The following is a 25,311-nucleotide window of genomic DNA, read 5'->3' as shown; positions in this document are numbered from 1 at the left end:
CACAGTTCCCTCAGATTTACTCAGCTTTATTTCATTGTCTTTTGTGTGTGTGTGTGTGTGTTTGACTAGATGACAAATATTTGCTGTTGGATCTCTGTGACTGAGCTGTGATTGGTCAGATAAGTCATACGAAATTTAGTAAAATCCAGCCACGAGGAAGTTTGTGAGGAAGGTTGGTTTTTTATGAGAGTATCCATTTTTGAGAGCTCATTCTTAATCTTTCCCTGTTTGCTGTAGAGGATGTTGATCAGGTGATTCCGCAATTTCTTTGAGAGCGTGTGGCACAAGCTGTCAGCATAGTCTGTGTGGTATGTAGATTGTAATGGATTTTTTACCTTCAGTCCTTTTGGTGCGATGTCCATCTGTTTGCATTTGGAAAGGAAGATGATGTCTGTCTGTATCTGTACAAGTTTTTTCATGCAGTTGATAGATTTCCACTCCATACGGCTAAATGCAGTGCCTTGAAACCTGTCATACGAAATTGTTTCTTTTCCCTGATTAGTTGGAAGTGAAATCACTTTTAACATAGACACCTGCATGTAGTATATTTAAAATGTGGCTCCCATTAATACTTACACATGCAACTTTGGCATTAGCTTTCTGCGCATCCTTGTCTGTGTCTGTTGAACTCAAACATTGCAATATTCACAGCTAGCAAACACAAAAGGGGCAGGAACATGGTTTATAGTGAATTCATTACAAATTTCAAATGACTAGTCAGAGAAAACATTTTGCATTATTCACCCCACTACAGATTAGACAATGTCTCTCTTTGTGTAAATGTTCTAATAAGACCCTTTATAAATATTCATTATTGTTATGATATTGCTTACAGTGAGATACATTGCAGGATATCAGTGACAGAGAAATACCAACAGTTTCTTCAAAGAAATCTCACAATATAGAGCCATCTGACTCTGCCCCGCCAAGTCACAAACATATTTCTCCAACCTCTGCTTTCTACTGCCTCTTTGAATATGTGGAAACAATGGAACAATTGCACCATGCAAGCTATTTCAAGTTAGGTCAAATAATTGCCATGACAGTATGCAGAAAAAGCCAATGTACCCAATGCATTAGTATTTTATTTATTAATTGATATGTGCAGTCAATGTGTGCTTGCCCTGAGGAATTTATGGTCTACGGCCTCGATCCTGCAATTGTTTCCACCTGAGTGGATCCATGTGGCCACATGCAACTTTGAAATTTGCTTTCTGCAACGTGGACCTCAATAGGTCAACGCACTGTTCTGGTTGTAGATCAGAATTCCTAACCATGGAGTTATTTAAAAGAATGCTTTTAATTCCAAAAATACCTAAGTTTCCATTCATTCAAAAAGTTTCACAATTTCTTTTATTTGTTTTTTTAATCTAAATGTTTTTCAAAACAAAATGAAAATTTTTAGTTTGTTTTTAAAAAATTGTTTCAAATGTTTGGGTTTTTTCCTCTCTTTCTTGCGCTTTTTTACTTTGTCCAGGGGGAAAAAACCTGGGGAGGGAAGAGTTAAGAAGTGAGGGAAAGTGGGATTTTTGTCTCACCATGTTGCATGAAAATTTCCCCAAAAAACTCTGCCTTTTTTCATTCGAAGTTTTGTCAAAAGTGAATTTCAACAATGGAACAAAATTTTTTTCCACAAAATTTGTTCTTATCAAAACCACATTTTTTTCCATGAAAATTTTTTTTCAAAGTAGGACATTTTGACCAGTTCTACCTAAAACCACAGATACTGAAAAGACAAAGTGCATTGGGAAACCATGTCTTTTTAACTTGTGAGGTTATGATTTTTTTATCATCTCCATCATTTTCCCAGCGTGATGCTGTGGGGGAGGAATCTGATTGACATGGGCTAATGTTGTCCGGCCTCTTGAACAAAATGCATTTTTAGTAGTGATTTGAATGAGGAGAGATGTTGGGACTGGCGCATGGGGAATGAAGGGTCAGTCTATGCGTGAGGTTAGTATGAAGAAAGGCACAAAACTGGGAGTGGGAGAGGAAATAAAGAGGTTGAGAAGGCTGATGTCATTGGCAGAGCAAAGGAGAATGCAGTAAGAAACAATATGCAAGATGCAGGCAGGGCAGGAGCTGTCCAGAGCTTTGAAGGCCAGGAAGAGAAGTTTAGTATTAATACAATATGGAAGCAAGAGCAAGGGGAGGGAGTAGAAGGGGAAACTGACATGGGCTGAGCAATGTAGCAGCTGCCCTTTGGCTGGAGTGGAGCAACATTGTAATTTGGGGGAGGAAAGAGGAGGTCATCTGGCAGGTGACGGTGAGGGTATGGAAAGACATGGATCACATTATGTCAGCACCTTACAATTGTTTTATTATTTCAAAGCAGTCAGAAGAAGGGAGTTACTCATGAGTCTGACCACGAGGTATTTAGCAACCCATAGAAGAACCCATAGAAGAAATCTCATGCACAGCCTATCTCTGACTGGCATAAGTCATAGGATGATGATTAATACAGCCTAAGGCACATAACAGCTCACATCTAAAGGAGACCACTTTCTTGTTGGGATATCTCTCCTGTTAATGAGGGGCCCATACAGGCACAGTGCAGGGATGGCAGTAAGCAGCCTCCCCCACCTGACATGGCCCATCTAAGAGCCAGCCAAGATCGCAGCTCCTACACTCAAAACGGCACTGGGCTGCTACCCAAATGCTCCCCACAGATAGCACAGCATCCCAAACGGGCTGGGCAGCAGGTGGAGCATTGCTCTGTGCTCTTCCCCTAGACCAGCCAGCAGAGTCAGAGGGCAGGGGAGATGTATGCTGAACAAGTCAGTTTATGCCTTCCCCCAGGTCTTGAGGAGCTCTGGGAGACATCCTGCTTCGCTGAGGCCCACCAGTCTGCCCACAAGAGCGGGCTATGCTGCAGGCACAATCTGTCCCTTCAGCAATCAGCTCTTCTTTTCTGCTATCAGCAGCAGATACAAGAGCTGAGATCACCAGCCCGAAGACTTTGCTTTAGCTTACACACTCAGCGCACGATCTGTTTGAGCTGTGAACGTGTGTTTTAGGGTATAGCATTAACAGCAAAGGCTTTTCTCCTTGTGTCCTACAGTTGATGCCAAAGGGGTGCTTAATTTTGAACAGTACTGTGAGAACAATGAGCTATGCTTAATCATTAAGTAATTCTAAACACCAGAAATCACCTGCCTCTTACATCCTCTCCCTATTCTAGAAGTCTACCAGCATTCAGACCAGACACTTGGCTTTCAAAATTGATGGCAGGTATCCAGTTGGAGAAATGTGGTTACCTTTGAATTATGGCCTTTGCGTCATACCATATCCTATTTCATTACATCATATTTTATCCCATCAGCACAGAACTTGATGCTGCACCAAGCAATGAGCTTTGAAAGTGAATTTTTGCACAGCTGCACACAAAACAAGAAATCTCTAGGTATAATGGGTAAGAACTGATATGCCTATATACCATGGGAAGACTTGCTGTAATACAGTCTGAGAGGTTCGTAATCAATGACAAGTGAAACCTTATGTTGACATTAGGATACACAGATAAAGCAGATTTCCATGCTCAAACTCATGATAATATCCTGAGAGTGAAGAGAGTTGGACAAAGAGATGGGTGTATAAACAGATACAAAACTGTAAAAATCATGGTGTGTAACAGCACATTGTTCAGATTTTGCTCCTGGTACTGTAACTCTTTTAAGCATGGTAGAAGCCTGCTGTTGAGAGGACAGTGCAACACTTGATCAATACAAGAAGGATAAACGTTTCAGCAATTCTTAATACTGTACTACTGAGCAATACGGAAAAGGTCAGCAAGCTTTCATATGCCATAAAGATGGTTTCTCTGCAACCACTTTAATAGACTAACCACTAGGACTGGTTAATAGTGGGTTGGGGGGAATGCCGTTTAAAAAACTGCTGAAATTTTTTTGTTGTTCTTCATTAAAATTTCCAAATTTTCAAATTGTTCAGAGCAACTCTACAAGCCACATACTGACCACACCTGTTTTATCTCCTAATGGCATTAACCTTCTCCAAGGAAGCTCATTTCTCTTTAGGGGGGAGTTGGAAGTCAAATCAAAAGTCAGCTATACTTCCAAAGGCCCTGAATGCTAAACACCTCCGCTTTCTTTTCTCACTCCCTTCCAAAACATTGCAGCCAGATCTGCTTTATGTTACTCAGCTCTACAGCCTGTTATGTCAGTGATAACTTTGCTTTCATTGTTTTGCAGCAGACCACACACTTTGGCAGAGTTCAGGTACATCTCGGTTAGGAGGGCAGGGGGACCCTTGTCTAAAAGAATGAGAAGGGACAATGACTGAACAGTACTTAACTGGGGTAATAAAATGTCAGTCCTTATTAATGAACATAATTTTGAATCTTCTTTGTGTTAGATATTGCCAAGATGTAATAGGAAGATATTTTAAAGAATTCCAGTTCTAGCTGACAATGTTAACTTACTTTACACCAAAACAGAACAGGGGATGTAACATTTAAGTGGCCATGACATACCTGATACTGGAGCTGGTCTGGTAATGAAACAAAGGGATTTGTGAATGAATTCATTAATAAACAACGCAAATTCAATTCAGTGCTGTTCCGAGGGCTATACTGAAACAAATCTGTGACATGATCCACACAGAGTTTGCAGGATCTGGACTACAGGTTGTAAGCAGGGACCATGTTTTCCTATGTGTTTGTACATTGCCTATCACAATAGGGCCCCAATTTCACCAGGAGTATGTGGGCACTAACACAGTACAAATAATAAATAAAACAACTGAACCAATTAATTTATAATCATTCATACCAGAAAAAAAATGTACAATACTTTGAAAAGTATCACAGATGTACCATATCTGTGGAATCAACTGCAGCAAACAAACAGGGTCCTGCATAGCATATTCACTGCCAGGCTTGGATTATTAGTTTTGTAACTCATTAGCTACTTGATATCAATGTCAGCAAAAGATCAAAGTCTGGAGGCTTCATTAAAAGTCATCAGACCAGCATAATATCATTTGTACTGTGGTGGCACCAAGAGATCCAATCTAAAATCAGGGCTGTATTGTGCAGTACAAAGAATCCTTGCCCTGAAGTGCTTAATAGCTAAATAGATGAAAGGAAGTACTGTTATCCCCATTTTACAGACGGGGAACTGAGACAGGGAGAGTTTAAGGTCTTTAGGGCCTAATGATGCAAACAGGTGCCTATGGAATTGTCAAAAGATCTCTGCACTGAACTCCCATTGCAATCAATGTCACTAGGTGCCTAGCTGCACCTTTAGGTGCCTTAAGAACTTTAAAAATCTAGCCCTATGTGATTTGACCAAGGTCACATACAGCTGGAAATTGAAACCAGAGCTGAGAATGGAAACCAAATATCCCGAGTTTCCACCCAGAGCCTAAACCACAATCATTCCTCTCCCTTCTTTTGTTTTAGTATTTTTTCTGTAAGACTAAACATACTGAAATTCCTCAGAGACTAAAAAATGATGGATTCTTAATTAACTGCTCAGAGACTGGTTTTGCAGGGTGAAAATGCTCCTCAGGGTCCTTTCATGACCTAGGGTCAGAGGTCATGGAGTCTGTAGCTAGCCCAATAAAAGTGTGGAAACAGCTTTTAGGATATCTGTCTAGGAAGCTGAGCTGGATAAAAGCTCCCCAAACTGTTTTTAGATGTCCTGCTTCCAGGGAATGTGTTTTCATCATACAAATTAAAGTACTTGGGAGAACCATTTCCAACACTCAGGCAATATTTAGGGTGAGCAGACGTCCCGATATTATCATGACTGTCCTGATATTAGGGGCTTTGTCTTACGTAGGCAACTCTACCCCCACCCCTGAAAATAAAGGCTCCCCATTTTTCACTGTTGCTATCTGGTCACCCTAGCAATATTGTATGCTAAAAGAATGACATATTTTAAATGAACCTATCAAATTGTTCAGGGAAGGGTGCAGACCAGCTGTTCCCTCTGTCATCTGACAGAGGGGCCAAGGATGGAGGCAGGGGAGGGGGAGGTGTGGTGCCAAATCTCCTCCCTCATAGTAAAAGAACAGTTGGAGTGTATTAGTGCTTATAATTGCTTTTACATTATAAAGAAATAGGGACCACAGATATTTGGAAATACAATATTAATGAGAGACTCCTACAATAAATGAGTATATTCCACACAACATGCTTATCTTCTTATCACTATACCACAGCACCAGGGCCTATGTGCAATTAAATAAATTAGACTTTATTGAAATCCACTTTGTGTTGCCTAAGTTCTGTACCATTAATCCCCAAGTATAAATGTAGGTTATTCAAACCTCTCAAACTCCTGAGGCCTCAAATGGGCTTTTAAGACACAAAATGAGAGGCATAATAATAATACAATAAAATACTAATTAATAATAATGATAAATGCGAAATTTCACACTACCTGTGGTCAATTTGATAGCCTAAATAACATTTGGCCTAGTTCTGATCTCAGTTACATCAGTGTAAAACCCAACTATTCTACTGCTTTCAATAGACTTATACCTAACTGGTATAAGCATAAGGAAGAGAAAAATTGGGCCTATTGCCTACAGGCTTAATATCTTGATTCAGCTTTTCTGATGTAAACCACTTCCAACAATAAAAATGAATTCCCAGCAGGTCTGTGTGGGAGGGAGATAAAACTGGATCTAAAATGAGAATCATCCCTTGTAAGGCAAGAAAGTGTTTTGCAAGGTTTAAGAGTGTGATCCTCCACGTGTTTAAGCCTCTGTACACTTCTATTATACAAATACCTCAGGTTTAAATGCTCTGTTACATAGCTAAGAATGAAAGGAGTTTCATTTTTTTACAATGCTATTATACAATCAGTGTTTGAAGAGTTGTCTAACATTTGCTAGTAACTGTTTCCACAGCCTAATAGATCCTGCTCCCTCTTCTGGCCAGAAATGTAATAAAGAAATCATTGTCTCCTTCTAACTATGCTTTTGAACATGGGGAGTTGAATATAGGAAAGAAAGTCCTTTGGCAGCACTCAGAGATATACTTCCATTCAATTATCGCATTAGGGTTCATTTTCTCTGTACTAAGGGCTTTCAGGATTCATGTTAAAGAGCCCAGAAAACATCCACCAACAATCTCTGTCCAGCTCACTAGTTAATACTTTTTTTTTTAGAAGGAGGAGAGGAGGGGAGAATGAAAATCTGTCAGCCTTGCTGTATTTTTGCACCTCCCCTCTTTGCCTTCTCAATTTCACACAATATTAAAGGGACACTGCAGAACTAAAAAAGGAAATAAGCAGAAATGCGGTTTATTGGCAATAGGGGACTTGCCAAAATGTGCCCAGAACATGTCAAATGAACTACAGCATCCAAAACAGATGCATAAAAAGAATGAAAAAGTGGAGGTGGAGGGGGGATTTAGGATAGGGTGATAAGGTTCTCAATAATTATTCTATTACTTCTAACCAGCCTCCACAATATCATTTCTGAGACATTCCAAAAAATGCAGCATGCATGTTTACAATTAAGTTGCACCTAAATACTTTATATAAAGGGTAATACTATAAGCAAAATCCTTCTTATAATAAAGAGGTTAAGATGATTAGCATTGAAAAGTATACTGTATTTTTTTAGTTGGAACAATAACTGTCTGTACAGCTGCTATTTTGTTTGCTAATTAGACAATAACAATTGAAAGAGAAATAACTCATCATTTAAAAACTTCTGGAATGTGCTCTTTTTGTAGAATTTCAGGTTTGCATACAATAGTCATTTCCAGTTCATGGTGTCCTATTCCTTGCTCCTTTTTGGGTACAGACACTGTTATATCCATTTAAGATACAGATTTTTTTTTCCACTTTGCCTTCCTTCAAGCCTATAGTAGAAGACTGATCCACAGTAAAACACTCTTAAAAGAAAACTGTAGTAATTTAGCTCAAAGCAGCAATCAAAGTTCACAGGGGAAGGAACACCTCCACCTCTTGCCATATACAATCAGTGAACTGTATTTTGAAACTAACCTCTCATATTAAGGATGCTATTTCTGAATCTAATATTAGCAGGAAGCATGTTTAAACATTAAACATTAATATTCTCTTGAGATGAAAGCATATTACAACAGCAGGACTCTTCTATTGGGCTTCTACCCTACTGGTGTCAAAAACTATGGGCCCAATCCTGCAATCTTTTATTCAAGCACGTTTCCAAATGAATGCAAGTTTGCCTGAGTAAAATCTGTCGAGTAGGTCCTGTGATCAGATAGAAATGCCTCCTTCCATGAAAAGAACCTTGTTTGCAAATACATTTCACAGTTTCTACAAGGTGAGAAGTTCTTTCAACTCCTGTGCATACAGATTTAAGTTTTCTTTGAAAGGAATCATGCTAAATGCACAGTGGGCTACTGCTGTTGTCTGAACACCATGTCATAATAAGAGATTGGAATTTTTCTCTTATTGAAACAGTTACTCAGTGAATAGCTCTTCATTATCTAAGAGATAACCAGGAAAAAATTTAATAAATATTTTACCCATTGCATCAAAAATAAATATCATTTATAAAACATCCAGTACTTATGCTTCTCATCATAATACAGTGTATAGAAATGTGTCCAATACAGATGATATTTACAAATGTTCGTCTGAATCTTTCCATTTAATGCATTCTTCCAGTTACATTAAAGTTATATAAAATCATAATGTAGCTTCTCTCATAATAATACCAACAATGTATATTAAAGGTAAAAGTAAAACTCTTATGAGAATACAGAAGGGTTTCAAGTAGGAAGAATGGCTTTGAATATTATATTTTAAGTGGTGTTTATTGGAACTTAACACTACATCATTTTAGAATTGCAGCCAATGTTTGAGAGGAATTTGTTATTACTTAACCAAACAAGAGAACATATAAAAGCAAGCTGACTTTTTGAAAAAAAAAAGTTTAATAATACAGTAATAGTTGTAGTATCGTCCAGTAAAAGTGTACTGTAAAAATGCTCTGAATATTAATTTACCTCAGATAATTTTAGAGTTGTAAATACTTGTATTATAGTGAGGTAGACAGTAAAAAAAAATCTCCATTATTAACACAGAATTTAAATCTTGCAATAATATTTTAAGGAAATGATATCTTTAAGGAAGAATGAAATATTTGATTAATGCTTAACTCTGTACAACTCAAATATAAACTTTAAAAAATATTAGAAATTATAACATTTTGAGTGCATATAATGTTTTGTACATTTAAAAAAGAAATGCATGTTGTTCACCTCCATTTTGCACTTTTCAGTCTGTTTAAATAAACAAATATTTACAGCTTTAATATGAACAACAAGTGCATCCAAAGCAAAATGTGCATTTTAAATTATTGCTCCTGGTCGAGTCTTTTTATTATTATTAGCGGTTTATATTATTAATTAATTATTAATTATTAATTATTATTATTATTATTCTCATCCTCTTTTTTCACCTGTTTGAAGCTTTGTGAAACCAGATAAGCTAACAGCACTAGAATTCCGTGGGGGACGTCTAAACCTGTAAACATACAAGTTAAAAATAAAACCAAAAAGGGTTAGGCATGCTGAGAAGTGCACTTTCCTTGGGTAAAGCTGTGTTTCAGACAAAAGGTGGGAAGGAAACAAAAATCTTTATAAATGCTTTTTCCAGCACCATATTTCCATATAATACTGTTGCAGGTTGATACGGAATTTGTTAATTGAATAGTTTCATGCTTTTTCTTAAAATTTAAAGGAGCTTCCATTCCAAATCACTCCCATTTGTGTTTTCTGTAACACTTTGCTCTTTTCACAGTTTTTCATTACTAAGCCTTAAAATATAACCGAACTGGTAATTACAATCTGGAACAATGTTTTTGGGGGAGGGGGCCGTAGGCTATTTCTGGCTGGTAATTTTGCAGGAATGTGAAAGAGAGAGGGCAGAAACGAAATAACCCTTCTTAGGGAAACTTCAGAGGCAGGAGTCATTCTGCTCTCTGGCTTTGATTGTTTTTATACTTGGTAAATTGCCTTTACCCTTAAAGCAGATATAGATCATCAGATAATTCCAAGGGGAAAGTCCTTGGAACCAAAACTTTATCGGGGACTTTTTTTTTTTTTTTTTGCCTCCTCTGCTTGCTAGTTCCGTTACTCCCCCCATGCCAACCCACGAAAGGAGTCGTGCCTGTTGCTTTCCCTTAATCTTAAACGGGCTCAGTTTGAACAGGTGCCTGTCGCTGCATCTTGTATACACTGGGGAGAAACATCAACGGAGAAGGCGCAGCAAAATAATCCTTCTCTCTCCAGACTTGACTCCCACAACCGGATCTGGAGAGCGCTGGTTCCCATCAGATCTGCAAAAGTGTCCCCCTCTTTCCGCCCCCTCCCACTTTCCTGCCTCCACTTCCACCCAGTTCTTTGAAGGAAGGGGTGGGCTTGAATCTCCTTGTGTGCAAAGCAGGATCTGGCAGGTGGGCTACTCAGTGCCAGCTTTCTCCTGAAAACTGAGCAGCCCCAGCCTGTTGGGTGAGGGGTCCATGGGGCTGGCTGGGTCAGGCACGGAGAAGGCAGTTAAAGCCCACCTTCTCCTCTGTACTGTGGAGCTTCGCCAGAGGAAAGGGTTGGTTGGTGGCTGGTTTTAACGCTGGTTTCCAATGTGTCGAGAGCAGGGGTACAGAGGAGACGGATACACAAACTATTCCTCACCCATTCAAGCCTATCAAGTATGCAGATCACGCCGGCCGATGCAGACGCGCCTCAGATCCTTGACTGTTTTCCAGGAGCACCCAACATGTGAGAATTCCCCTCCCGTCCCGTCCAATAGGTGAAGTTTCCGGGACCTCAGACTCGACCAGCCCTCTCCTGTCCTTTGAGTTCATTTATAGCTCCAACCCGCCTGATCTCCCCCGGGGAGACCGGCAAAGCAGCCTGCTACCTGCAACCGCAGGACTCCACCACCATGTCTTCGTACTGCTTGTACACCACGTTGTTGCCCGCGTCTATGTAGAGGATGCTGATGGGGGTCAGCTTGGTGGGCACGCAGCAGCTGGGGGGCGTGGAGCTGGGGTCCATGGAGTTCATGAGGGTCTGGATGATGGCGTGGTTGGTGGGCTCCAGGTGGGATCTCAGCGGGAAGTCGCACACCCCTTCGCAGTGGTAGGCTTCGTACTCCAGCGGGGCGATAATCCAGTCGTCCCAGCCCAGCTCCTTAAAGTTCACGTGCAGGGGCTTTTTGCTGCACCTGAGCCGGGACTTCTTGCCATGCCTTTTGCCATGGCGGCTGGCGAAGGCGGTCCGCCTCTTCCGCCGCGTCTTGAACTGCTGCTGGGTCTCCTGCGGCACGCGCCGCGGCGAGCCCGGCTCCTCCCGCGGCGAGCCCCGCTCCTCGCGCAGCTCGGCGAACAGGTTCTTGCGCGGGGACCTGGTGAACACCACCAGCAGGGCCTTCTCCTGCTGCGCCCGGCCTCGCCGCCCGAAGCCCAGGCCCCGGAGGTCCGCCCGCGGCTGCTGCCCCCGGCCCCCCGGGGCCCGCAGCTCCAGGCAGAGCTGCTTCCAGGGCCGCTGCTGCTGCAGCCCCTGCCACACGTCAAACACTTCCCAGCCGGCCGGGGGAGCCTCCCGCGGGTCCAGCGTCCGGGCGTCCAGGAGCCGGGGGGAGAGGCAGGGGAAGAGCTGCATGGAGGACAGGCCCGGCGGGGGCTGGGGGAGGCGGTGGCCGGGGGCTTTGCGAAAGAGCCGCAGCTCCGCTCCCACCAGCTCTTCTTTGTCTGAGAGGGTCGATACATCAAACAAATACTTCTGTCTCCTGAGCGGGGCGGGCGAGAGATCGTCTGCAAGATAACACATAATTACAGTCAGTTTCACGCCGGGGGACCTTCCCGCGGCCGCGGGGAGACAGGGCAGGCAGCCTGGGCTCACTCCTCCAGCGGCCCTGCCTGCCCCGAAACCGCCCCCCGGCCCCGGCCCCGGCCCCGGCCCGGAGAGCCAGGCGCCCTCTCCCGGGGAAGGGAGAGGACCGGTGCCGGCGACTCTCCGCGGGGCTTCTCCTTCCATGGCAGGGTCGCTGGGGGGGTTAGATGAGTCGCTGGCCCTAGCGTGTTTCCACTGTGGGCACTGGGCGTCTCTAAAAGGGAGCCCGTGGTTTAGTGGCAGGATCGGCACACAGCGAGAATCGCCTCGCTCCGCGTCCACACTGGCTCCCGGGACCGGGCGTGTTCTGACAGCCCGCGCTCCAGGGACATTTCCTCACCCCGACCGCCCTGCTGTCCTCTGCGGCTAGAGTCCGGCGGGGGAGGGGAGGGGGCTATTTTATTCCGCTCCGAGAGAGAAACCTGGACTTCTTTTTTGACACATTTGTGTACGAAGTACAGCACGAAAAGCAAACCAGATTCCCCCGAGCTGCTTTCCAATAAAATGTTTACAACCCAGCGAATACAAAAATTCCCAAAGCCCCTGGGTCTCCCCAGAAGCTAGTAAAGTTTGTGTATATTTCAATAGTAAAAGTGTCATTGGAGCCAGCGTTCAGCAGCCCCTCGCAGCATTTCCAAGCTCAGCTTGCACCAGAGGTAGAAATGGAGACTAAAGAAATATACAATCCCTGTTATTTGTTGATTTCAGAGGTCATTGCTATTTCTAATCAGTGTATTTCACAACCGAAGGTCCAGCTGAAAAGTCTGGGAGGGGGGAGCCAGCTGAGGCGTGGGGGAACAGCCGGATGATTTATGGAAGCCAAGACCTCCAGACTTGCCAAATCGATGTAAAAATCAATATGGCTTGACATACAGGAACTCAAAAGTCACTCTCCATTGGCTGCTTTTTTCCCCAAAAATGCAGCCAATAGGTACTGTGTGAAATTCAGCTGGAATCGCATTGCCTAACCGGGACACAGTGCCCAGGAAATATTCCTCGAGAGATCGCGGCTCTTTCCTAACAGAGCCTTCTCTGCAACCCTGCGCAGAACCAGGGTTTCCTAACAAACCCCTGCGAAGAGTTTAGGGACCCGGTGGAAGCCCGTCTGGGTGGCTGTAGCGAAGTACACTTTTACCAGGTTTCCATCCCTCTAGAAAATGTTTCTGAGGAGCTTTCCACCTTTATTCAGGGCAGGGTTATATTTTCCCGGGGGGAAGGCAAAAATAGGTTTTCTTTCCCTAGAAATGTGTATGTGAGTCATTGATAAACATGGATCGGTCCTGGAAATCAATTATACATTTCCTTGTGTGAGGAAGATAAAAGATAATTAAGACAGCAGTGAAAGGGTTAATTCGTTTAAAATAAAATAGGTGGAATGATTTTACCAAAGCAGATGACAAAATGATTGTATGAAGATGGATTAATCCTGGGTAAAGCACTTGGGATTCTAGCCCGCTGCCACTGAGATCACGGGCAAATCTCCCCTTGACTTCAGTAGAAATCGGACCAGCGCCTTTTAAAAGTGAAATCCCATTGCTGATTAATTTCAAGCGGGTGGCCAGAGTTCTTCATAAAGAAGAGCACCAGGGAATTTGGAATGAGGCCTACAAAACCTCCAAGTGAGACTCCTGTAACCTAGTTTCAACCGAGGAAGGAATATTCCTTTTCCATAATGAAGATTAACTAGAACTAATTAATTCAAACTGCAGTTGGGTCTTCTGAAGAGCAGCAGCAGCAGCTCAGGGATACCCAGACACAGCCCCGACGGAGATACAAACCTACTTCAGTGGGAATTACACATTTATTAACAACCATAGAGCCTACAAAAACAAGGTGACAACGACAGCTGTTAAAACAATCTGTTTAAAATAAAAGTGAAATATAGCAAGTGCTGCCTAGCTTCATTCTAATGACCTTAAAGTGCTGTTGGGAGCGCTCCATTGAGAGAAGTGAGCAGGATTCGGCCTATCACGGCAATGTTTACACGTGTTTTATCAGCCCTCCAGCTGGAACAAGGCAAAATGTGTTGTGTCCGCCCGGCTTGTGCTTCAGAAACAATTCGGAATGGGGCCATAGTTCTTTATGGTTTCATTTGTCTCTCTGTTGTTTTTCACACTGGGCCTGATCCACACACCCCTTCCCCCCTCCCTTGTTCCTAATACACCCAAATCTCCTCTGTTGACTTCGGGCGAGGGTTCGGAGTGCACAAGGACTTCAGGATGGGGTGAATAATTCAAGAAAGTGAAGCTCTCAGACAACACTCACCCAGCCAGGACTGTGTGTCAGCTTCACGAGTTTTTCCTCCACTTTATGTGCTGAGCATGGGTCTGAGATGCGGGGTAAGTTTCAGGAAAAGATGGACATTCCAACAGCAAGAATGTGGATGCTTCGAACAATGCCCTGCTTGCTTCGTCACATTTCACTTTCACTATCCAGAGCCCTAAATTCATGCTGCAGCCAGAGCCAGGGCTACATTATTTTGAAAGCGTAGTTGATCCTTCTCGTAAATGGCTGTCTAGAACCTAAGGCGCGTACGGCAAGCTCAGCGGCAGCCCCATTCCTTCATTATTCTCTTATTCATTATTTTGTAAACCAACATTCACATGGGGCAGGGGGTGGCAGGGTGATCAGAGCTATGGGCTTTTGAATAGCTCGCTCCTCCTAGGGGGCCAGGTTAAACGCAGCGTTGGCCGCTGACCCTGCGCTCTGTGAGCGGCCCGGGAGCTGAATAGTGTCCGAGGCAGGACTAGGAAAGTAGGAGCTCCATTTATTCGCCCGTGGGCTCTCACGCAGTGCTGCTGGGTCTGCTGGGATCAGAGAGGCTGCAGATCTTCTTCCCCATGCCTGTCTGGCACACGCCAACACCTTCCCAACCCCTGCTTACCAGGCGACCAACCCTCTGCCCCCGGTCTTCAGGGCCAGGGGAAAGCTGGGTCTCTCTAGTCCTGCTTGAGGGGCGGGGGTCTTGTGTTTGATCTCAAAGGAGATGCGCGTCCACTTTTTCTCTTCCGGGGAATTGCAGCTGAAGCCCAGATGTGTCAGGAGCCCAGCCCACTGGGACCTTTGAGTCTAGGTGTCTGGATCTGTTTGGTTCCAGATTCCTCGACCCTGGGGTCCCCAGAGTACTGTGATCCCAGGTTTACCAGTTCTCAGAGTCCCTTCAGAGCCCTAAAATCTTGAGCCTAGCTCCCCCCTTCCCACTCACAGCTTGTCAGCACGTGTCCCACCCCAGCAGGCTGGTGGCAGGCGGAGAACCCGGACCTGAAATAGAGGTATCCCCCCCCCCACGCCCCTTCCTGGGACCTGTTACCAGGCGGAGATCTACCGGAAGGTGTAGTGCTCTCCGGTCACCCTGCTAGAAGGCGGGAGAAGGGGAAACGCACGGGCAGTCACCTGCTCCATAGAACTAACCCCTTTCTATGGGGCTGTAGCTTTCAGCTGGACGGGGGTGGGGGGAGGGTTGCAGGCACATTTTTCAACTGAGCTCCGCAAAGAGAATTGTGGGGATCGCCTGAGAGAGGTTTGAAAGGGGGGAGTGGGCCAAGTCTCCCTTTTCCCACGTGAGGACAAGTGAAAGCAAAGTGTCTCAGATTTCCATCAGCAGGGCTGGACATTTAGTGGCTCCGGAATGTCGCCTGGAGATTTATGCCATCAAGGGGCAAATGTCAAGTGTACTTTTAAATGGCAGTTATACGCACTGAGCAGTAGTGGGGAGGAAAATGCGAGATCCCATGTGAGGTTTTAGGGTTGAAAACGGCAACTTGAGGGTTGTAAATTGTCCGAACGCTCTGTGTTAAGCGGTTAAGGAGATCACTCAACTCTTCCAGCCACGGGTAGGACGATCTCGGACGTGTGGGTTTCAAACAAGAACAAATCTGTTGCTCCTCTAACTATATTTGAGTCTGAACTGGCTTCATGTCACATGGGACAGGGACGCCAGAAAAGGAGAGGAAATGTACCAGGTGGGTAAGAAGATGTCAAAGGACGGCCACATCTCGGCACTACCTGAGGTCCAGAAATTGTTCAGTCAGAAAGCTTTCATCAACTGATAAAATTGCCAGTTCTCCTTATTCCGTCAAAGGGGCCAGGGCACCGGTTATTTCAAATAGGCAGCTTTGAATCCGATCAGATAAACGTTGTTTGCTCACTCTTGTAACCTAATAATTACAGATGAAGACATAATCCTAAACCATATTGGCTTGCTCCCAATGCAAACAGTCAAGAGGGTGGGAAAACCAGAGGAGCGAGGGAAGAGTGCGGTGTGTGTGTGGGGGGGGGGGGGCATAAAAAATTCTAGAAATCTGAGAAAGACTGATCCTTTTTTAGAAACTTTCAGTCCATTTGTTTTCCGTTTTACCGTGCAAAGAGCACAGTAACGGTGAAAACACCCCTTGCTCTCGCTCACCCTTTGTGGTAGGGTCTTACGGTGTTTATGGGGCTTTGCTTCATTATTTACCTTGAAATCAAAGACATGGCTAGGGTGGAATCTGTGTCCTCAGACAACACATTCAAAATCTGCCCCCTCTCAGCTTATTGCTAACCTATTTCCAGAGCTCAACAAATGTACTGTATTGCTAAAGCACACAAGTGGCTGTTGGAAACACGGAATTACAGAAAATACCATAGGGAGAAGTCAGCCTCCAGGTACCCTGGTGTTTGGAATTTAAATGTGCGTACACCTGAGTGTTATATTATTCTTTCGAATGTCCTTTTTGTTAGTTGTCCATGTGAAGCTAAAATATTGCGGGGGGAGACGGATCTATCTGGATTGAAGCACGTGGCACTGGTGGGGAAAAGAAACAGCCTGATGTAGACCCTGCCCTTTCAAGCGTGTCCCGGGAAACGAATATGCTGATCGTGTTTTGCCTTGCAGAATTTTGCGTGGGACACCTTCATGTCACTGCTTTAACAGAAGAGTCTGTGGGAGAAATGCCATCCGAGCTGGAGCTGGAAGCGTTCCCTCCTAGGAGCCCTCCTGTTATGTACATTTCCTTTACTTTGTGGTTGTGGTGGTTTTTACCATCTCTAGGGTTAAATTAATTATTTGCACGGGATGTTTCCTTTAACTCCCTGTGTTAAACGACTCCTGCTTCCCGAGTTCACTTTCTAGCAGGCAGACCTGAACTCCGAGGAAAGGCTGGGATTAATGAAGCCTACACAAAGTTTCCCTTTTCATGGCAAATCAGGTACTGGGCTTCCCGCCAATTCATTAGGGCTCAAATCTTAACTTTACATCACTACAAATTATACCAAAACCACATTCAAGAAGAATTTTCTCTTTCCCAATTCTCTTTCAAGCCATATTTAAACTCAAAGCAAAAGCACATTTGCAGTTTAAAGACCATTTAAAGACTCTCGTTCAACAATAATCTGAAAGTTAAAACATATATCCTCAGTAATCATGACAGGCTGCCTACACATTGTCTGCACAGTAACAACACTGACAGGTAGTACTTTCTAAGCATGATGTGGGCTATAGAGTAAAGAGGCTAGCTCTCCATGTGTGGTATTTCTCCAGTTTGAATTCCACATCTCTGAGCGCCTTGCACTGGCTTTTTATTGCACTGTGTGACTAGGTTTAAACGTTTCATTCGCTCACTATCAGGTAACTGGGAAAGACCACACCTTCCTAGAATCTGTTCCTCATCCTGCCAAAAAGTGAACGAACTCAGGGTGATTATTTAGTGCATATTTTACAGTCAAAATGCCCACAGCTAGCGTGCATTTATTTTCTTGATCATTTTCTTCACTGAATCTATGCCTGAAAATACTGAATACTAAATCTTACATTTTAGCCGTCTCCCTCTGCTATGGCAATTCTGTTCTGGGTTTATCACCAGCCTCTTCCTTGCTCACTCTCTCTCTCTCTCTCTCTCTCTCTCTCTCTCTCTCGTTTTCTCTTTAATCCCATGAACAAACTTCAACAAAGTGACAAAACAGACAAATGTACTCTAGCCACCAATCTGAAGTTATAGCCCTGTCAAACTGGACTGGATAATACAGTCCTTATGCAAGACAAATCCAAAGGGAGTTTAGCATGGGTGTTAGTGCCCTTTTATATAACACATTTAACAAAGTTAAAATCGCCCTCACTGCTTCGTAGAAGAGTAGGATGCATGCTAAAGCGAAATGGCTTCACTCTCAGAGCAAGTTAAGTGTGGTCCCTCCCTATGTTAGTCTGAATTATTTTCTTACCTAAATATTAATTTAAATAGCCCCCCAAATCCTAAAATATTCCTGTCCCAAAATTATTTGTTTTACAGCTCTTGGATTATTTCTGAAGCTAGAGATACAGAAGAGTAGAAAAACCAGACGAGAAATGTATGTGTGATAAAGACCAGCATTCATTTCAGCAAATTCGGGGCTTAAATATCTGCCCATTCTTTAGCCTACCAGTTAGTAAAAAATAAAATGTCCCCCTATAGTTTGGAGACCATCTTTTAGTCATGTGGCCAGGGAACAATCGGAGTTCCCTATTGGCGAGGCTGACTAGCTCCAGAACCTATTGCTAGTTTGTTGCAAAACGCCACAGCAGGGCATGCGAGGAAACAAGCGTTTCCACATCGTCTTTTCTCTCTCTCTCTCTCTCTCTCTCTTTAGGATTAAGAAGTAATGACGAAAGTAATGAACGCGATGCAGCAGATCGCCTGATTAACGTCCCCTTACAACCCCACCGCTGCGGCTACTCTTGCTCTTAGTTCGCCAGTGGCAAACAAATATGTTGCATTCCGAATCTAGTTTGAGCGTTGCATGACGAGACTCGGAATTCTAAAGGGCTCGTGTACGTGTAAACAGTCTAAGAGGCGGGCAGGCGTGTGCGGATGGTAAGATTTCGTTCTCGATCTCCCTGATCAGTTCATATTTCATCGCAGGATCCTATGGCATTTTGCTGTGACCCTAGTTTTGCACAACATTATGGGGAAGAGGGCAAGAAAAAGATGGGAGCTTTCTAAACAGCAATAACAATTCTGAAAACAAAGAGCTCGATCTTACCAGGGCAAATCTGTCCCGTAGGAAACAAGGGAAGGGTTGGGGGGGGGGGCGGGAGGGAGGGGTAAAGATTGTGGGATCGGGTCCAAAATAAGCATTTGGAATTACTTTAGGTATTTGGACTCCTTGATTTTCATGCACTGGCTGATTACTGCACACTGCATAGGGCTTTAAAGAGACTGTGTGTGTAGCATTTAAGATGTACCCGTGCCTTTTTATGAGGTAGCGACTAAGATCAACAGAATGAGGTGGTAAACGGTTTTGTTTGTTGCCCGATGAAATGGATGGCTAATGGAGGATTTATAGATCCGAATGCAAGTTGGTTGTTTTGCTTCACCTAAATTAAAAACGCCTAGCCAGTATCAAGAGTAAATGGAGCGATCTTTACAGATACAGCTGGATTACTGCTGCAAAAGGCCGGTGTCTTGTTAAAAAAAGACACAACAAACAAGGGAGTGTTCTGTGGCAATTGCTTTGCGACTATTCTATAACTTTTCTGTACCCTCCCACTTCTTCCCTCCCAGCTACCGTCCCAACAGCTCCCAGCTCAGTTCCCAGGACTGACAGAAGAAAAACCACATCGCCCAAAGAGAATGTGACAAGAGGAATTGTGGCTGCCCCCACTCCATCCCCGGGAACAGAAAAGCCTCCCCCACCTTCTAGCCCCAAATCTAGTTCCTTTCTCTCGCTCGTGGCTAGTCGCAGGATCTCTTTCGAGACCTTTCTGTCCCTTGTGGTTAACAAAGAGACAAGATGTCCCCCACCCCAGTGGTGGAGGGTACTGCAAGCACACCGCCTTCCAACCTTCTCCCACCGCCAGTCCCTCCACTCTTTCCAAGGCTCTTACCAGGGAAATAAAGCGCAGATTGGAACCTTCTGCAGGCTCCCTCACTTTGGCCGTCTGGTCTGCATTAGTGTTTTTATAAGGGGCTCAAACAAATCGAATACAAGGTCACCAAATAATTAACAGTTGTGAATTCCCTCCTTCCCCATTAAAATACTTCCCTGCTTATATTTCATTTTCCTTTTGCCAACGACAACATTGCCTGGGCAAAGGCTCTACACTGATCACACTGCATTGCAGCCCTAGGTCCACCCAGAAACCCGCTGTTTTGCATAAACATGCAGCACAAAATGAACTTCAAGTGGGATTTACATTCCTTTTCTTCTGCCACATGAACAGCCGGGACATTTTCAGATTTTGCACGTGGATTTCCCTCCCCCCGCCCCACAACATAAAAGGGAAACAACACAAAATTACAATCAGATTCCTGTAAACTTCTTAATGAACTATCTTGCACGTGCAACACTAACTGGGGGGAAGGAGACGGTCTGCATCTCTTTCAAATCCGGCAATAATATTCAGATCTTACTGTGTTTGTTGTGGAAAAACTCCTCCAATGTAATAAGGATCCTCTCTTGTTTGGAACCGACGTAGAAACTTTGCATCCAAAAGGGAAATCTGACATTAACCTAAGGGCCAATTGCCTGACCCCCTCCCCTGTCCCCTCGTTATTGCTTGGAAAGAAGCTCTCCCTGACACTGCCTCTGTATGTGAACCATTCTGCATTTCTTCCTCTTTGCCAGTTTCCTTGTTGATTTCTCTCTCTCTCTCGCAGCTCCCTCCTTCTCTTACTTTTCTCCTGCCTAGTTCTCCTTCCTAATTGTCCTGCTTTACTGTGGCGCTCCAATGCTGGGGGTCCTGAGGCCAGAGAGCACCATCTGCGTTTTAATGAGTTACTTCATGTGCCAACAGTAATTTTCCTACATTCAGCTAGGTCCTGTCTGATCTTGCGACCGTAACAAGCGGGGTGGGGTGACAAAATGAGGCGGGGGGAATCACAGCCTATTGCTCCCTTTCTGAATTATTTTTAACGCTTGAGACTAATACAGGCTAGCGCGGCTTCTTCCCCTATCCAACTGCCCCGAAAGCGATCTCACTCGTTTAGGGGAAGGAAGAAAGCAACGCCAGAAGGGATAGTATTTGGAGCTTCGATTTAACCGCTCTCCACTTCTTAACTCATTACTGAGAAGATACCGGTGCACTATTTTGGGTGTGCAGTGGACAGATCAGAGGCTATGTTCTTTGGCTGCAATTCCATGCATTCACCCAAGGAGACACACACACACACACACACACACAGACACGAGTAATTGCAGATCATCCAATAAGAAAGTCTCTTACTCCTGTTAACTCTTCTTGAAATTCTCCTCCCAGAGAACAGGTCTGGGAACCGAATTTCTTTATGTGGCCAAAGGATTCTCTACACTCCGCCCCAATTGTTATCCTTATGAACCCCTGCAATTAACAAGGTCATGTGGGCAGACAAGGTATGGCTACCACTGTCTCCTCCAGAATTCCTAGTTAGGTAAATAGCAGCCTATCTAATTGGGTCAATTGGGGGGCTATATTGTCTGTAAATGAATTGACAGAAACTTTTCTGAGCAGGGACTGTTCAGCAGCCGCACAACTCCAGCTCGGCAATTAACTGGGCGAGGAGCCCACAGGGAGGTGGGCAGTAAAAAAGCTACCACTTCAGAGGAACGGAAGTTCTCTTGAAGTTTTTGGTGATGTGCCATTGGCTGGTCCACTTCATTATGGGAGACTAGACAATATTTGATATGTTATGACATGAACACTCAATTAGATCACTGAGTTGAAATACTCCAATCAGCGGCTTGATGCTAAGCAACCCATAGAAGGTCCAGCACAAGGTCACAGCCTGTGACACATCAAATCAAAATCAATGAGGGAAAGTGAGGCTTTTCCTTCATCAAACCGGGACTTCTGTTCGCAAATCACTTCCCCACGGAGTAGAATCCTCCATGCAGCAAGATGAGCTAAATTTGTTAAATTAACTGTCTTTCCTCTGGTGATCAAGAATAAGATGATCTTGAAAGGGGTGTTTTTATGCGGCTTTCAGGGCTCTGCAAACAAGCTGGCAGTACGCAGTGGGGTAATTGTTATGGCGGGGAAAGACATCTTAATTTCAGAAAGCAACTTAAAAAAATAGACACAACCGGGAACCAAAACTAGCTCTCGGTTTCTGTATTCCTAGAAACCCTATCCGGGACCTACGGGAGTTTCTGACACACACACACACCCCCGAGAGGGAGTAGTTACAAAACAAGCAAGCACCAAAAAGCACTACGCCTTCACTGGCGTTTTACTCCGCGTCCAAAATCGTTCAAAGCTCATCCCACGCATCCTATTCCTCAAAGCGATTTCAGAGTGAGCAGACGACTTCGGACGAGCGACGCTTTTCAAATTAACTCTACGGGGCCAAATATAAGGGGCATAAAAGGAGAAAATGTAGAGTTTGAAAACACATTTGCCGTTAACCCTCCCCACACTTTTCTTCTTTGACCATATGAAAACAAACTGCCTCGAACATTACCGCCTATTGTGCCAGGACCTCTTGGCTGTGTGGACCCCTGGCTCAAGAGCAGCGTGTGAAGCAAGGCGCTTGGACTCAGAGGAACAGCTCAGGTAGGAGATAAAGGATGTCCCTCCGCAGAGCAGACAAGAAGAGCTTCGGGGGCAAACAAGTCTCAGCTGCTTTCTGGTTTTGATTGAAGCTGGGGACTGAATAACCAGCTCATATAACTACAAAGGAGCCATGTGGCTTTTTAAAGCTGAGCTTTGTCCGAAAAATCATCAAATATAGGAAGGTAATTTGCTTTTCAGGGCTTTCAACAGCTAATGAACCCCCTGACCCAGCTGAAAGAGCAGCTTGCTCTTTCTATAGGGTCAGAGCTGCAGGCAGGTTGTAGTGTGCAGGTTGGCGGGGTGGGGGGGTCCTAAATAGTTAGGGGGGAAGGGAAGGAATTTACAACCCTCCTTAAGAACTATTTAATTCCTCTGTCATTAATAGATCACAAGCCCGGGTAACAAAATGTTTTTACACTCTCTGTCCCAGTCCCAAAGGATCCTCAACTTCACCTTCCCCAGTATAAGAGCTGGCAAAGAATCAGTGGGAGAGGCAGTTCAACAACCTTTAAATGCGAAAAGGGCTGAAGATCTGGGGTGGATCTTTCCCCCCGGCACACAGCTGTAGGGGGAGGAGGGGGTGACATAAGTGATCGAGAACAAGGCGGTCTCAGGCTGCCCGTATGGATCGCTGCCCGTATGGATCTATCGGCATTTGTCACGTTAACCTGGTGCGGTGGACGAGGTTTACAACACCGGGAGAGAACAGCTGATGCCCGGGCAAAACAAAACACAAAGCAAAAGAGCGAGGAAGTGCAGATCCTGCATCCACTGAAATCCACGAGGGTTTCCCCCGCGGGCTTTAATGGAAGCAGGATCGGGCCCAAATAAAAGCAGGAGCAAATCAAAGCACCTTTCAATCCTGAGCTGGCTCCCCGCAAAGAGTTTTGCGCCTATCAGCGAACGCTCTGCTATAAGACTTTCCTGGACTTGAAGGGCAGCGTCCATGAACTAGCCGGCACTGCTTTAGAAGAGCCCAATTAAAAGCCGCTTCCTACTCCGAGTGATTTCAAACGGAGCTGGGCTTGTTGCAGGCAATCTTGATAAAAGCAACCCTGATAAGCTAGAGCAGCTTTAAGCAGTAAAGCTTTGCCCTCGGTCGGTTTGAACTTTCTATTTGCCTTACCGTTGAAGCGATAAGAGTGATCCTTTCTTTGCAAGAAGGACATAAAAAGAAGAGCAGTTTTTAAGATTGCGTTTACACTCGAGAGCGCTTGTATCTTTTTAAAATATCTCTTGTGAATTCAGGAGCGATCGTGCATGCCTCACTCATGTAAACCCGTGGTCACTGCAATCCGGATGGAGTTGCTAATCTTTTTGCTACTAAAAAAAAAAAAAATCCACTATTTAGAATAAGATCCACCTTCCCGATCTTTCGCTCCTTTTTACAGAAAAATCCAAATCAAATATTCTCCAGAGATCGGCTGCAGAGAAACGCAGCCTGGCAAATAAATGATCTACAAACGCGTGGCTGTATTAAGAGCGCTCTGAAGGGCTTACTCGGGATTTGGGCTCAAGGCGCAGGCTCCCTTCTACGCACACGGGTACCCGGCGGCGGCAGTTTCGGGTGGGTAGAGGGATGCGGCTCTTTGAACTTACCTCGTCCCCTGTCTACAAAACTAGTGATAGTATTGGCGGATTTCGATGACTGAAAAAAGCTGGCATTGATCCCCAGTTTCTCCGCTATGGAGTAGGTCCTGTACAGAGACAGCATGTACTCGTGGGGCTCCGCTCGCTGCCGCGCTTTGCCCCCCGGCTGCGCCTCCCGCGGCAGCCGCGACTGGTGGCTGGCCAGGGCGGGGATGCCTCTGGGGGACCTGGCCACCTTCGCCTCTCGGCGGCTCCTCGGGCCCTTGGTGGAGGAGCCGATGGAAGCCAGCTGGAAACCGGGTAAATCCCACAGGAAGCTGATGAGGAACACGGCGGAGAGCAGGGCCCGGGCTGCGTTCATAGCGAGCGGCTCCCCGGAGCAGAGCGCACGGAAAGCCCCGGCCGGCGTCGGATCGAGCGAGGGTGCAGCCCGAGCTCCAGCGGCCTTGGGTGCTGGGATGAGTGCGAGCGGGCAGAGCCGAGCGGGGACTGTACCAGCCCCGGGCGCGGCCCCGCCTCCCTCCCTCCTTCCCAGCGACACGCCCCTTGCAGCTGAGAGGGGGGAGCGCGGCCAGGGGGACACCGCTCTGGGGGGGCGGGGCCGCTGCCCGCCCGGGGGCGTGGCTGTGCGGGTGAGGGAGAGGCAGTCCGGAGGCAGGCCCCGCCCCCAGCAGCTGGCTAGTGGAGCGAAGGTGGCCGGGTCCCCCAGAGGCATCCCCGCCCTGGCCAGGGGTGGGGCACAGAGCTGGGCCTACGGAGAGGCGCAGCCCGCGGCTCCCCCTCAGTGCGGGAAGGGCTGGGAGCAGCCGCACTGCTGCTAGCTTATGCCTTGTAATCAAATAAGGCTGGCTTCTCTGCCGGTCTGTTTGGGTTCTTGTGGGGCGCCCATCACCGGGGTATCTGAGCCTAAAACCAGGGCAGTGGGAGCTTAGGAGGGAAGAGTAAGCGGCAGCACCTTCTGCTGACGGGAGAGTGCAGCGGTCAAACTGGAAACACTCCCCACACTGGTACTAGGGTTGCCAACCCTCCAGGGTTGTCCTGGAGTCTCCAGGAATTAATTGAAGGTTATGTCATGTGATGAAACCTCCAGGAATACATCCAACCAAAATTGGCAACCCTAACTGGTACCCTGCCAGGCTGTGCCCCCACTAGCCAACCTCCATCCCCCTGGGACATTCAAATGAGATGTCATTATCTGTGCAAATGTGCCGTGATCATATGTACATTGCTGGGTCACCTAGACCTGAGCCCAGTTGGCGGAGGTTGAGTAACGCAACTGAGCACTACTGTGCTCGGCTTTTCTGGGTGAGGCTGGAATGGACCCCTGGCCTCTGTTCCTTCTTGCCTGCAAGATAGATGTTGGGGGGGGGGGGGAGATAAA

The 25,311-nt window shown here is 45.4% G+C and overlaps 1 protein-coding gene across 1 annotated transcript; it reads right to left on the bottom strand.

The window, feature by feature from the left end:
• Nucleotides 1–8,496: 8,496 nt before the first annotated feature.
• Nucleotides 8,497–24,376, bottom strand: GDF6 (growth differentiation factor 6). The gene is made up of 2 exons (XM_048841290.2): nucleotides 23,940–24,376; nucleotides 8,497–11,781 (listed from the first exon to the last, which is right to left on the bottom strand). The coding sequence occupies exons 1-2, from the start codon at nucleotides 24,289–24,291 to the stop codon at nucleotides 10,883–10,885; spliced, it is 1,251 nt and encodes a 416-aa protein (XP_048697247.1). The 5' UTR covers nucleotides 24,292–24,376; the 3' UTR covers nucleotides 8,497–10,882.
• Between the last annotated feature and the right edge of the window lie 935 nt (nucleotides 24,377–25,311).

Source organism: Caretta caretta, chromosome 2 (assembly GCF_965140235.1).
Source record: "Caretta caretta isolate rCarCar2 chromosome 2, rCarCar1.hap1, whole genome shotgun sequence".
Lineage (NCBI taxonomy): Eukaryota > Metazoa > Chordata > Testudines > Cheloniidae > Caretta > Caretta caretta.
The sequence above is the reverse complement of the archived record's forward strand: the minus strand, read 5'-3'. Positions and strand labels throughout refer to the sequence as shown.

Bases quoted from the DNA above. Each gene is read 5' to 3' on its own strand.
- GDF6 (XM_048841290.2), bottom strand. From the start codon at position 24,291: ATGAACGCAGCCCGGGCCCTGCTCTCCGCCGTGTTCCTCATCAGCTTC. The intron at 11,782-23,939 runs GTAAGTTCAAAG...GTTATCTTGCAG, and splicing joins TTTTGTAGACAGGGGACGAG to ACGATCTCTCGCCCGCCCCG.